At 44.7% G+C, this 13,427-nt stretch overlaps 1 protein-coding gene across 1 annotated transcript in view; it reads right to left on the reverse strand.

Moving 5' to 3' along the window:
- Positions 1–8,923, reverse strand: part of klhdc3 (kelch domain containing 3) — a 57,596-nt gene extending 48,673 nt beyond the window's left edge. The window contains exons 1-2 of the mRNA XM_063191701.1: positions 8,829–8,923; positions 5,609–6,046 (exon numbers count right to left, since the gene is read on the reverse strand). Of these exons, the coding sequence (XP_063047771.1) occupies positions 5,609–5,762 (154 nt within the window). The 5' untranslated portion in view covers positions 5,763–6,046; positions 8,829–8,923. The remainder of the gene's footprint in view (positions 1–5,608; positions 6,047–8,828) is intronic.
- Positions 8,924–13,427: the final 4,504 nt, after the last annotated feature.

A 13,427-nucleotide genomic window follows, 5' to 3' on the forward strand; every position in this document is an offset into this window, starting at 1 on the left:
GTGTGTGTGTGTGTGTGTGTGTGTGTGTGTGTGTGTGTGTGTGTGTGTGTGTGTGTGTGTGTGTGTGTGGCAGGCTAATTAATTTCTCTGGGCCTCATATTGCCATTGCCAATTCAAATGAGTCATGACTGCCATTCAGTCATCATCATCGGCACATCTGATCTGAGGTGCCAGATTGACCCAGCAGGGAGGCCTGGAGTGACCCCCGCGTTCGATCAGCTCTCCAATTAAGGTGAGGCAAGGAACACAGACAGCTGAGATCTCCCTTGCTGGAACATAGATGGAGATGCAGCACTCAAACAGACAGCTTTATAGATGATGATGATGGTGGTGATGCAATTGGAAACATTTAGCTGCACATTGGATATGTCACAAAGTGAAATGTCCTAGCCTTGCAACGATGAGCAACACCCATTTGCACTCTGCGTATCCAATTAATAATTACGCTTAGAAGTAGAACTAGTTATTGGATACTCTTTGGTGAAATCCGCAAAAAAAACGGGCGTTACTCGTTCTGGCAAGGTTAGGACACTTCACCTTGAGAAATGGCCATTGTTTTGGTAATACTGAATAATTCAGTTCCCCTATCAATGGCTTGCTTCACACTAGAAAGAGACGAGTCGTTGAATAGCCAATGGCTGTGCACATAGGTCCAAGTGTGTGCTGCAGCTGCCACAAACTAAATTCTCAATGTAATGCCCCATAAAAAGGAGTCATGTCTGTCATTCAGGCATCAACAACACATCTTACTAAGTCATCAGTCTTCCCATTAACCCATTTTAGCCCGATGCTGCGTATACGCCGTCTGACCTTTGGTGCCTGGAGCTACATATACGCTGCATTCAAGCTCTTGAGATTTGAGTTTTATATTCAAAATGTGGGTACGTTAGAGCAGAATGAAAACATTGTAATGCAAAATGAGGTTGTAAATGCGACTTATTTAATGTTTGTATGTGCTTCAGAGGCTGAAATATTTAGGTTTTAATAGGTAGAGGGCACCTTTTCCCAAAAAGGGCTTAGGCATTCAGCAGGCATTTTTTGCAGGTGCCTTAGGCTAAAATGGGTAAACCTGAGGTCTGCCCTGTTGGAACATGGGTGCAACATTGTCCAAAGAATGATTAACCGTTAATACTTTTCAAGCAATGTTGCCAGTCCACATCATACTAACAAATGTTCCGATCTGAAAGACAGCATGGAAGGCAGCCCTTGCTGAAATCTCAGCCAGAGTTCAGGAACTCAGAATGGGATGGGAGAGCAAGACATATTACTAGACAAACGGAAGCTTGTAGTTTGTTTACGGATCCATCAGGTCAACACCAGATGTGAGATCATCTTTTCTATGAGTTTACATAGTGTTTTGAATAGTTTGAATCAACCTCCCCAACAAAAAAAAATGAATAGACAGTTCCCAGACTCCAACTCAACCTACCGTAGTACCCATCATCTTCTCTTTCTGTTTGTGGTCTTGGGATGTTAGGCAAGACATCATTGCTGGAAGTTTTATATCTTGCAAAAGCACTACTGAATGGGGAAAAGCCCCCAGAAATGTGTTCTGCCTAGGGTGATAGTGGGAAAATGTCATTGTTTCCTCCACAGAGACGGGGTGTCAACAAAGCAGGAGGCCGCAAGCAAAGCGAGAGGACGGCAGGTACTAGTTTGAAAAGGACCCCATATCTGACTTGTGATATACAGTAGAGTAGTATGGCGATAGTCAGGCTAGTAGCCTATAACTTCGTAACACCGCCTTACAGGGGAAAACAGGAGACTTCAGCGCAAGCAACAGAGAACAGAAAGGAGGGGGAATGGGGAAGAACGAGTCAGTTTACATTTTGCACTGAGCTCAGCACACAAATAGCTGGACACAGACAAAAGGCTGGAGGCCAACACCAACGCAGTCTCCTGCAGAATCTCATCAGGGATCCTTCCCATCCGCATTCAACCAGCCTTCCAAGGTTGCAGGCAGCGGCCACAAATCTGCCCTGTAGTGGAGTGCCGTTGAACAGAGAGAGGGCTTTGCAGGCTACCAAGGCTGGGTTGCTTTCAGAGTGCGGGCCTCGGTCTCCTAGCAGCCAGTTCTGTGGTGTTCAGCATGCCGTCATAACTCACAGGCAGCTCTGCTATGGACTCTTGTCTGTCTCTCCAGCACCATGTGCTGAGAAGTCACATGTCCTGAGCCTCACAGCTGAGAGCGCTGTGGTCGGACACACACACAGACACAGAGACACAGAGACACACAGACACACAGACACACAGACACACAGACACACAGACACACAGACACACAGACACACAGACACACGCACATTAGGGGTGTAAATAAAATCGAAATGTATCGATGCATCGAAGTATCGGCTGGGGATTTAAGGGCTGGGGATTTAAGCGAATCGCATCGTATCGTGGGGCATTCTTGAGTATCGAAAAGAATCGAATCGCTGGCTCCTGTGCAATGCCCTAGCTCCATATTAACACAATAGCAGTGGAAAAGATTGAATTGAATTGAACCGCTTTGTATCGTGGGTAATTCTTAAGTATCGAAAAGAATCGAATCCCTGCTTTAAGAAATCGATACCGTATCGTATCGTTATGAAGGCTGTGATTTACACCCGTAACGCACATACACACACACACGGCACTTGTGCTACCTACTGAGCCTGTTGTAAGCTTCCTGAAAACCTGACATAGGGTAAACATATTAATTATCAACTAATGACTTCAAGTTACGCAAGAAGGGGCTCGCTGTTGTTGTTTTTATTACTTAAAGGTGATTTAAATGTTCAAGGCATTGTTATTAACATTCACCACAGAGGAATTCCAATCAACATTCCTCTACTCCTATGTTATGTCGGGGAGGTTATGCAATAATCTTAAGCTCTCTGCCAACAGTGCATTCAAACCCACACAAGCTTAGCGGGAACTTCGTTCGTTCGGAGGCCTGGACTGGACTGGGAGTGAGATGTAAACAGAAATGTACAGCTCTACTGGACTGGTACAGCACACCCTTTGGATGACATGATTGTACTTTACCCAGATACGTCAAACAGAACGAGAAGCCTAAACATTAACTACCTGTATACATCTGGACAGAGAGTGTGCATGCAAAGCTGGACCCAAAGGTAGGGCATGTCACAGCTCAAAAAACATAATTCAAAAGTTACTGCCATTGGCTTGGCAGGTGTGAATACTTTTGGTGCAGAAAGCCAAACATCAGTCAGCTGGTGGGGAAAAGCTTGGCTGCCGAGGCGTACGCCAGGTGCTGCGAACGTGTACAACAACCATAAATCACCCACAAACATCTAGTGCAAACAAGGTCAGCCAGCCACAACATAGTCAACATCTGTGACCTGTACTACTGTAGAAAGCACTGACGGACTTAAAACTGACGCAACTGACTTACAGTGCTACCCTTCAGAAAGAATGGCTCTGTGACATGTGGTGTAACGAAATAATTTAACACACCACCACATCTGTAAGTTTTCCATGTGGTTCGTATACATAAGCCTACACATGTCTTTAACCAAGTAACTGCACATCACACCTCAATGAGGCAAGGTACAGGAGAAGAGTGCAGCACATCGATGACAAAGTACAAGTCAACACACTGAAGCTCTGACAAAGTTTATTTAAATTGTGGGGCAGCCATGGTGTAATGGTTAGGGTTAGGGCGTTAGAGTGTATATCACGGGGTTGCAGCTTCAAATCCCACTCTTGCCAATCCCTTCCTCACCCCATGGCTGAAGTGCCCTTGAGCAAGGCACCTATCCCCACACTGCTCCAGGGACAGTAATCAAAACCCTGTAATATTTGTATGTCACTTTGAATAGAAGCATCATAATGCAATGTAAAACGTACATTTCAACCCATCGGGGTCTTCATCAGACAATCTGGTCGCAGATGTGTTATTGTTTACGTCACAGCTGCAGCCGCACATGCTTGTGAGTGCACGCACACAGGATATGATACAAAGAAATGACCGGACAAGAGTCTGATCTTGGCCCGGGGATGCTGGATGCTGCCAAAATAAGAACTGCGTAAATAAATACTGTGCTATGCAAAGAATGCTTGTCTGTGTGTGTGTGTGTGTGTGTGTGTGTGTGTGTGTGTGTGTGTGTGTGTGTGTGTGTGTGTGTGTGTGTGTGTGTGTGTGTGTGTGTGTGTGTGTGTGTGTGTGTGTGTGTGTGTGTGTGGCAAGTTCGCTTTGCAAAAAGCCATAGCAAAAGTCATAAAAAGTTAATTTCACTGCTTCTCAACAATCTATCCATTGTTCACAGCATTAGTGGAGAAAGAACAAACGTGAATGTAAACTCCTTGTAATCATAAAAATATTGTTCATGGCTGTGGCCATTGGCAAACAGTTTCAATGTTACTGTATATTATTAGCTCATCATTGTGACTCTCTGTTTACCCACAGCACTCACGTGAAATGCCTTTTTGTCATGGCTGTGTTAAAGAATAACTTCAGAGCAGACAGAGTGCTGACTGAGATACTGATGACCCCAGAGATGTCATTCAAGAGGATCTATGTAAACTGCAAGCCCAAAGCAATCATCCATGTTAGTATATTGCTCACAAGGCTCTTGTATGTGTGTCACTCACTCACTCACTCACACACACACACACACACACACACACACACACACACACACACACACACACACACACACACACACACACACACACACACACACACACACACACACACACACGCACACACACGCACACCAAAGAGTCCTGCCTGCTCTCAACATACACCTGTGTGTTGATGCTTGCTGCCTTCTGTCAAAGACATAACACAGTGAGACATACCACAGGCCTAAACACACAACACTACATCTTGCAAAATCGTTAGAAGACAAAAAAATACAAGCCTGATGTTTCTCAGAGCTTGTGGTGCTCTTGATGATATTTGACCAATAAAACAATTAGAATCACAAAAAAGAACGATAGCGGTCCTCTGCGGAATCAAACATGGACTTGGAGTCTTATTATAAACTTGGCTGTTTCACAAACAGTTTTTAAGAATGATTTGACGCCAGAATAGACTTAAGAAGAGAAGGGGGGAAACTATGCATGGATCTTTAGCTGAGCTTAAATTGGACTTCGCCAATAAGAGGCAAGCGATTCCTTAGCAGTCAAGCTGTCTCCGTGTCACAGCTTCACATTCCTTTGATTCTGCCCTACTTACATTAAGCTCAAATTGATAAAACACCACTGTAATCAGTCTAAGCTGCATACACTCTATAGGACAAACAGCTGAGGGATCACATCTCACCATCTGATCCTAAACTATAGGCTCTATTAAAAACATTTTATAAGATGGGAGGACATGATGCCTCACACACTTCAGTACTAATGTTCAGGATTTTAACACACTTGACACTAGATAAATATAGAATGCAACCCACAAAATAGAATTTCACTGTACACTTCCAAGTGTAACAATTTGGTCAATTTTTGTTCCTCCCTCTCTTCCTCACAAACAAACACACACACACACACACACAGACACACACACACACACACACACACACACACACACACACACACACACACACACACACACACACACACACACACACACACACACACACACACACAGTAGTGGACTCACCCGAGTTGAAGACGTGCACATCAATCTGCCGCAGTGTCTCGTAGTCCTCTCCGGAGCAGTATCCTCCAAAGGAGTAGACCTTGTGTCCCACGGCCACGGCGGCATGGTTCACCCTCCGTGGCCCTCCTTCCAGGTGCACCGACCAGCGCAGCATCCCACAGGGGGGGCACACGGGTGCGGACTGGAGCACAGGGGGCACAGGCAGGCGCGGAGCAGGGCAGGGCAGGGCACCTCCTCGCCTCTCCTTCCCCTTCCCTTCCCTCGCCTGGCCTTGCCTCGCCTGGCCTGGCCTTGCCTCACAGCACCACCGCACCTCACCGCACCTCACCTCCCTCCCTCAGCAGCCGGACGCTGCTCCTTACACCATCACTCCCGCCCTGAGCCCCATCAAGCCACCTCTGCTGCTGCTGCTGCTGCTGCTGCTACTGCTGCCAGCTCCTGTGTGAATGAGGGTAGGGGGAGAAACAGAGACAGGCAGAAGGAGGAAGAGGGGTAGGAGAGACCACAAAGGGGAGGGACTGTGAGATAAAAGACAATGGATTGCATACAGGTTTAAACCTGAGCCTGGGGGCTAGGAGTAAAACATGAGTTCCATTCGGCAGGCCAGTTTGTCCACACTGTTTGTCTTGAGGGTTAGAAGGGGTTGGCAGGAGGGAGGGAGGGGGGAACATTTGCTGGCCATTTTATCTATGCTATTTGGCAAGGGGGTTTGGATTAGGGATGAGGGGCTATGGGTACATTTGTAAGCCAGTGTGTCCATCCAATGCTGTCTGTGTCTTGCTGCAGTCCAGAGCTGGAGGGGGGGGGGGGGGTGGGTGGGTGACCGTGATGACAGCACTACTAAAGCACCGGGCTAACGGTCCGGTCCTACTCCTAACGGTCGGGCTGGGATATTTTTAAGCGCTGGTCCAGGAGCTACTCAGTCACACCTCCGGGCCGAGCAACACCCTCTCGTCAGGGCCAAGATTTGCTTGATGCCGATGACAGAACTATGTCCCTTGAGCAAAGGCAGGCCTAAGAGGAGGGGACATACCACAGCCCCCAAACCAGTTCTCTAAAAGCTCTCGCATTGCCTTTACAATACACAACAACACTAGCTGGACTAAGTACCACAGGTCGGTATGTGGTGCTGAAGCAATATGGGAATTGTTTCAACACCACCACCTCCCAAGAGCTTCTCGTCAAACCAGAACCAAGGCATGTTTTTGAAAAGAATTTCAAATGATCACAACGGATTTTGTTGTTATTACTATGTCCTTTAATATAATTTCCTACACCCATTAATCCTATTGTATCTTGAGCTTAATCACCATAGGTTTTTCTTATGCCAAATTGATTTGCCTCTTTGTGAGCATCCATTTCCTCCATGGACCCCACCCTCAGGGTGCATTACAGGGCACACAACACATAAGGTTACCCCTAGTGTGTGTGTGTGTGTGTGGGGGGGGGGTAAGCTTAGCCAGACACTGGGGAGGGTTTCTGGAAGCGAGGGCCTCTGAGATTGCCAGCAAGTATATTTAGCTGGAACACGATAGCCAGTGATTTATAACAGCCATCCCAGCTACACCTGATACGTCTTTACTGGACTGGACTGGACAGGGGGTCACTCGGTCTCAACGCAAACGTCATGCCTTTACTCTTATATTTACACGCACTGATTTGGACTGGACTTCACACCTGGTGTTTCCTATCAACAAAGGCATCGGTGGTATTATTAAACACTGAATCTGAAGACTGTTAGATACTGTAGCACTGCAAATCTATATGCAAATCCACAACTGCAAACCCAAATATAACTATAGATAAACCACAACTTTGTATTTAACTGGGCTATCTCTGTCTATGTTAGACAGCATTCTTGAGGGGGTTAGCGGAGAATAACGTTCAATGGGGGCACAGTGAACTTGGAGGTTGGACTATGCTTTAAGTTTTATGACCAACAAACATTCAAGTGGACTCCAGCCTTCAGTGTCTTTGGGGAAACACTGCCATGATAATCCTTCTGGGCCTGGGTATTTACAAACAGTACCTACGTTGTAATTACATCAGGAACACGTTGCTCTAACATGACCTTTGACACTCAATGGATGAAAAACCTACTGTTAGCACCACAGACTGCTATTGGCTGGACTTTAAAATCATACCACCTTATAGTTTGAGCATTGCATAATGTCTGTGCATGTGCTGTCAACACAGGATGGTTGTCGTGTTAGCAGGCTAGCCAACTACAACCGAAGATAGCGTGTCACTGTCATGCATAGCATACTTAGCAGCTGTCAATCGGTATTTAAGATCACACAATTGGAGTGGGATAAAAGGGAGGAAGACGTTTAACTGCAATAATGCAAATGCCGTTATGTGTGATCATGTGTGTTGACATTTAAGGTGTGTCGCGAGTCGCGACAAAACCCGACACAGCATACATTACTATCATGCACTGCAGTCGACTGCATGGCCGTGTACTGGATGCAGCCGGTGGTGCTGAACAGACAATAATTGACATGCATGTTTAATCGTCTCTAATTCACTGTTGACAGTTGAGTGCTCTGCTTTATTGACGCTGTCCCCGGTTATACACACAGGTAGCTTGACACAGAGCAAGGCAACCGTTAGCAAGATACACTGTATGCACAAATTCCTCTGTCTGACGCGTGTAACATGGCTGTGCTCGGACAAGAGCAAACAGATACGCTGAATTTAATGGCAAAGGATTGCAATGACTGGCATTTCAGTGACTTAATGTGTCATTATCAGTACAGAAGATAGCAAACATATGAGGACTGGCACGTAAACCAGCAGTGGTCCAAATCATTTGTATGATCACAGCAACAGTCCACCTTCTCGGTAGCATAAAACATAATAGCGTATGTACATTTCTACCAGATTTTGTGATAACGTTGTTAAGAGAAAATACGATTTCACCGAACATCACTGATAAGGATATGCGAAAGGGTTCGATGACATTTCGAAGAAAAATATGCATAGCCAGCTAACGACAGCCTCCTAATAATAGCTAAGCTATGCTAGCAGCGTTTGATTAGCCACTAAACTGAACCAGTTTCAACTTTGCCTGGCCTAAAGCTAAAAGGCTATACATGTCTAAAACTGCCCATTGCAAGTAGCACAAGCTTACCAGCAGAATAACATTCGCTTTATGCTTGCCAAAGTTTAAAAGAAATCCACATAACTCGGGAAAAATAGCTAAATTGATTAGCGTTACCTGTAAATCGGACAGACGATGGCAGCCTACACTTCTCACTTCAGGCTAGCCGTCGTGACGTATTGTTTACGAGGAGTGACAAGTCCACCCAAGTACAGCAAGCCCGAGAAGGGTTGCCCGGCTGCTTCTCGCAAGTCTACTCTGTTTGACCAAATGCTTGCGTGTTCTGAGCAATGCATAGAAAAATGTTATGCTGGATCTGTGGTCTGAATTGGTTTAGCCTGGTTACCTTTGTTTTTTTGTTTTTTTAAAAAGGGTTTTTAATTTAGGCCTAGCAGCAGATCTATGTCTAACTGAACTACTAGGCTAAATGAGTGAAACTGTTCAGATTTCTATTAAAAAAAAAAAAACACCTGGTGTAGACTCTATAGAATTGAATAGGCCGATATGAACTCAAGTGGCCTGGGGTGCATCCCAATATGTGTCCTTGCCTCCTCCACTTGTGCTTGTCTCCTCGTTCCGCCTCCTGGCCCCTCCTCCGTGGAGAAAACGATAAAGTTTCCCAGCTGTCAGCCTCGCCACAACAGCTTTTAAAGGGACAGTTTGGTCAATTTCAACATGCAGTTGTATTGCTCACGCTACCCTTGACTTGTCAGTACCTGGTGATGCCACATTTTTCGGCTCAGCCCTTTCCGAGATATGAGCAATTCTAATGGGGGCAGCATTTGTTTACATTTTTAAAAAATGAAACATAGGCCAACTCCAAATATTTTCCCAAAAGGTACTGCTGTTTGCTAGTTGTCTGCTGATGTTTTATAACCTTTTGGATGTTTTTGGGAATAAATAAAAATGTTTTTTTGAAATGTAAACAAAGAGCTGCCCCCATTACAATGACCAGGATCTCGGAAACGGCTGAAGAAGAAGAAAAAAAAAATTCAGGCACTGACAAGTCCAGGGTAGTGTGAGCATTACAACTGCATGTTGAAATTGACCAAACTGTCCCTTTAAGGGACTGTTTTTCATTCACCATCCCAATTGCAAATGAGAAAAAGACTTTACAATTGAGCTTTTGCAAGATATTGAAATATAATGCTGTTGTCAGTGATGTCATCATGACGAGAAGCAAGTGGAGGAGGCAAGTGGAGGAGGCAAGGTCACATATTGGGATGCACCCCTGAAGTGTGCAATGTCCTTGCAGTAGCCTAAGCAAGTAAAATAATTGAGGGTTACTGCCCCACCGTGGTATTATGTGGTACTGTAGCCTATGATCAAGAGCCATATCCATGTAGGCCCACAGCGTTCAACTAGGAAGCAGCAGGCCTTCAAGATAAAATTAAATGTTTTGTTGTCTAAGCCTGGGGCCTAGACTAGCATTAAAACGTCTCGTGCTCAAATAAGTCCCCCCCAAAAAAATGGTGAGCGAGACAGAGAAATTATCCATGTTCAATACAACACAGTAGGCTAGCCTATCTTTTGGGGCAAAACCAGTGGACAAAACAAAATTGGGTTTTGAGCAGTGCCTATTATTTATATCTCTGTGTGTTTGTTTTCTTATTTTCTTTTACTCTAATTTTGCTTTCATGTATTGTATCAGTGCTTAATTTGAGGGGGAGCAAGGGGGAGCTAGCTCCGGAACCTCTGAAGAGAGCTCCGGAACCTTGGATGGAACCTCATGGAAAGACATCACAGACCCCTGCTCGGGGGGGAGCCACCCATCCTCTGCGCTCCGGGACCTCCCGCTTGACAAATTAAGCACTGATTGTAGTCATCATGCTGCCATGTGATTGTACAGCTGGAAATCTTGTCGTATCTTGTCAGGGCCAGCCCAAGGCATAGGCTACTATGTGATGGCTTAGGGGCCTCCACGCCACCAGGCCCCCCCTTTGAGCAGCAAACTTCCAGGAAGAAATTAAGACTCCACCACATATCAGGGGACACCTCAGTGACGGTGGGTACCACTTTTAATTGTAAAAACCCTACAATATGCTCAGAATACAAGGAACAGTAATGTTTTTGGAGAAAAACAAAATGCTCCAACGGTAGTGCATGATGGGTACAAGATCTACAGACAGCCTAACTATATCCTTAGCACCTACCCCTCACTTGTGCAAGTAAAGGAAGCTTATGAAGCATCTGATGCTATAGGTGGTGACATGGGGGCGCCTGCCATGAAATTTTCCTTATGCCACATAAAGGCTTGGGCCGGCCTTGTTTCTTACCGAAACATGGCTTAAAGACGACGGGGCGACGACTTTTATTGAGGCTTGCCCTTCCGATTACAAATTCCTTCACGCCCCGAGACCAAATAAACGAGGCGGAGGCGTAGCCATAGGCTACTTTTCTCCAACAAATTTAATTGTACTAAGACAAATTTGGGCTCCTTCTCTTCTTTCGAATATATGGCAATGAGGGTCCAAGCAAACCTCAAACTGATTATTATTGTTCTGTACCGCCCACCGAAATTCTCTCAGGCATTTCTGTCTGATTTCTCCACCTTCATGTCTGACGTACTTACTAACTATGATAAAGCAATCATTGCTGGCGACTTAAATATCCACGTAAATAAATCAGATGACGCAATAGCCAAGTCTTTTTTAGACACATTAAAGGGACACTGTGTGAGATTTTTAGTTGTTTATTTCCAGAATTCATGCTGCCCATTCACGAATGTTACATTTTTCTTGAATACTTACCACCAGCATCAAATTCTAAGTAGGCTATTCATTATGACTGGAAAAATTGCACTTTTCATACATGAAAAGGGGGATCTTCTCCATGGTCCGCCATTTTGAATTTCCAAAAATAGCAATTTTTAGCTGCAAAAATTATTGTCGTTGGACCATAGTAGAAAATATTTGTTTATTACTTAGTAAACTTTCATGTAAAGATCAAATTTGGCAATAGGCAGCCCAGTTTCAATGAGCAGCATAGTTGCAGTACCTTTTTTTTTTTTTACCATTTCCTGCACAGTGTCCCTTTAAATGGATTCGGTCTCGTCCAGAATGTTACAGAACAGCCTACCCATCGGAAAGGCAACACACTTGACCTTGTTATTTCACATGCGCTCGATATCAACAATATATCGGTCACAGATGTCGGCCTCTCCGACCACCACTGTGTGTTTTTTGATTTTGACATTTCAACACAAATTAGTACACCCAACAATGTCATTCACAGACGACGCATTAATGCCTCTGCTGAGCTTAAGATTTCAGACCTCATCAAATCAGCCGACCTACTAAATGGTCACTGCACACCTGATGAAATGGTTGATAGCTTCAACAACAACCTAAGAGGAATTCTAGATAACATAGCTCCAATTAGAACGACGACAAGAACCAGAGCTAGGTATTCACCTTGGATGAATGACTCACTTAGAGCCTTAAAAAGAAAATGCAGAGCAACCGAGCGTCTTTGGAGGAAAACAAAATTAGAAGTCCATAGACAATCCCTTAGGGATGAGATCTCCTCCTACAATAATGCGGTACGCTCAGAGAGAAAAGCATATTTTTCCAAAATCATAACAAACAACCAGCATAATGCTAAAGTTATTTTTTCCACTATTGACCACCTGCTTAATCCAACACATAGCAATAACAACCTAAATGCAGCATCACATGCCAAGTGCGAGGAATTTGCTAGACTTTTAATAAAAAGATTGCAGACATTAGAGAAGGCATCCAAGGTGGAAATGCAGCAACCTCTGGCGCCCACTCAGGAGATACACCGAGGGGAGGGTTAAACCCCCCAAGGAGACCTGAGAGCTTCCAATTTTTTTGTCCAATTACAGAGGACGACCTCTGTAAAATAGTCAGGGAAAGTAAGCAGTCTACCTGCAGCCTTGACGCGATCCCCACATATCTGCTAAAAAACATACTTGGTTACTTAGCAGCACCTTTACTGCAAATTGTTAACACCTCTATGCTTACAGGCATTTTTCCAAGCTCATTCAAAACAGCCATGGTAAAGCCACTCCTAAAAAAGACAAATTTAGATCAGAATTCTTTAAACAACTATAGACCTATATCAAACCTCCCCTTTATAAGCAAGGTACTAGAAAAAGTTGTATTTAAACAGCTTAATCAACATCTGGCTGGGAGTGATATCTTGGAAAAATTCCAATCAGGCTTTAGAGCCAACCATAGCACTGAAACAGCACGAACCAAAATAATAAGTGATCTTAGGCTCAGCACTGCCGCTAACAAAGTTTCAGCACTTATCCTCCTCGACCTCAGTGCAGCCTTTGACACGATAGACCATAACATACTAATTGACCGCCTTGACTGTCCGCCCACGTCTTAGAGTGGTTCAAAACATATATTACAGGAAGACAGTTTTTTGTCACCATCGGAGAATACGTCTCCAACAAGTATGATGTGCCTTTTGGAGTTGCTCAGGGTAGTTGCTTGGGCCCTCTCCTCTTCTCTCTCTATATGTTGCCCCTGGGCTCCATCATCAGAGAGCACAATGTTGATTTTCATAGCTATGCCGATGACACACAATGATATATCTCTGTTGAACCTAGCCAAACCACTGCCATTCATGCCTTGACTAAATGCATGTCTGCCATCACAGATTGGATGAACAGTCTTGGCGGACCTGCACTGGTTACCTGTCTCATACAGAATCGACTTTAAGATTCTGCTGACAGTATTTAAA

The sequence above is a fragment of the Engraulis encrasicolus genome, chromosome 24 (assembly GCF_034702125.1).
Source record: "Engraulis encrasicolus isolate BLACKSEA-1 chromosome 24, IST_EnEncr_1.0, whole genome shotgun sequence".
In the NCBI taxonomy this organism is placed as follows: Eukaryota; Metazoa; Chordata; class Actinopteri; order Clupeiformes; family Engraulidae; genus Engraulis; species Engraulis encrasicolus.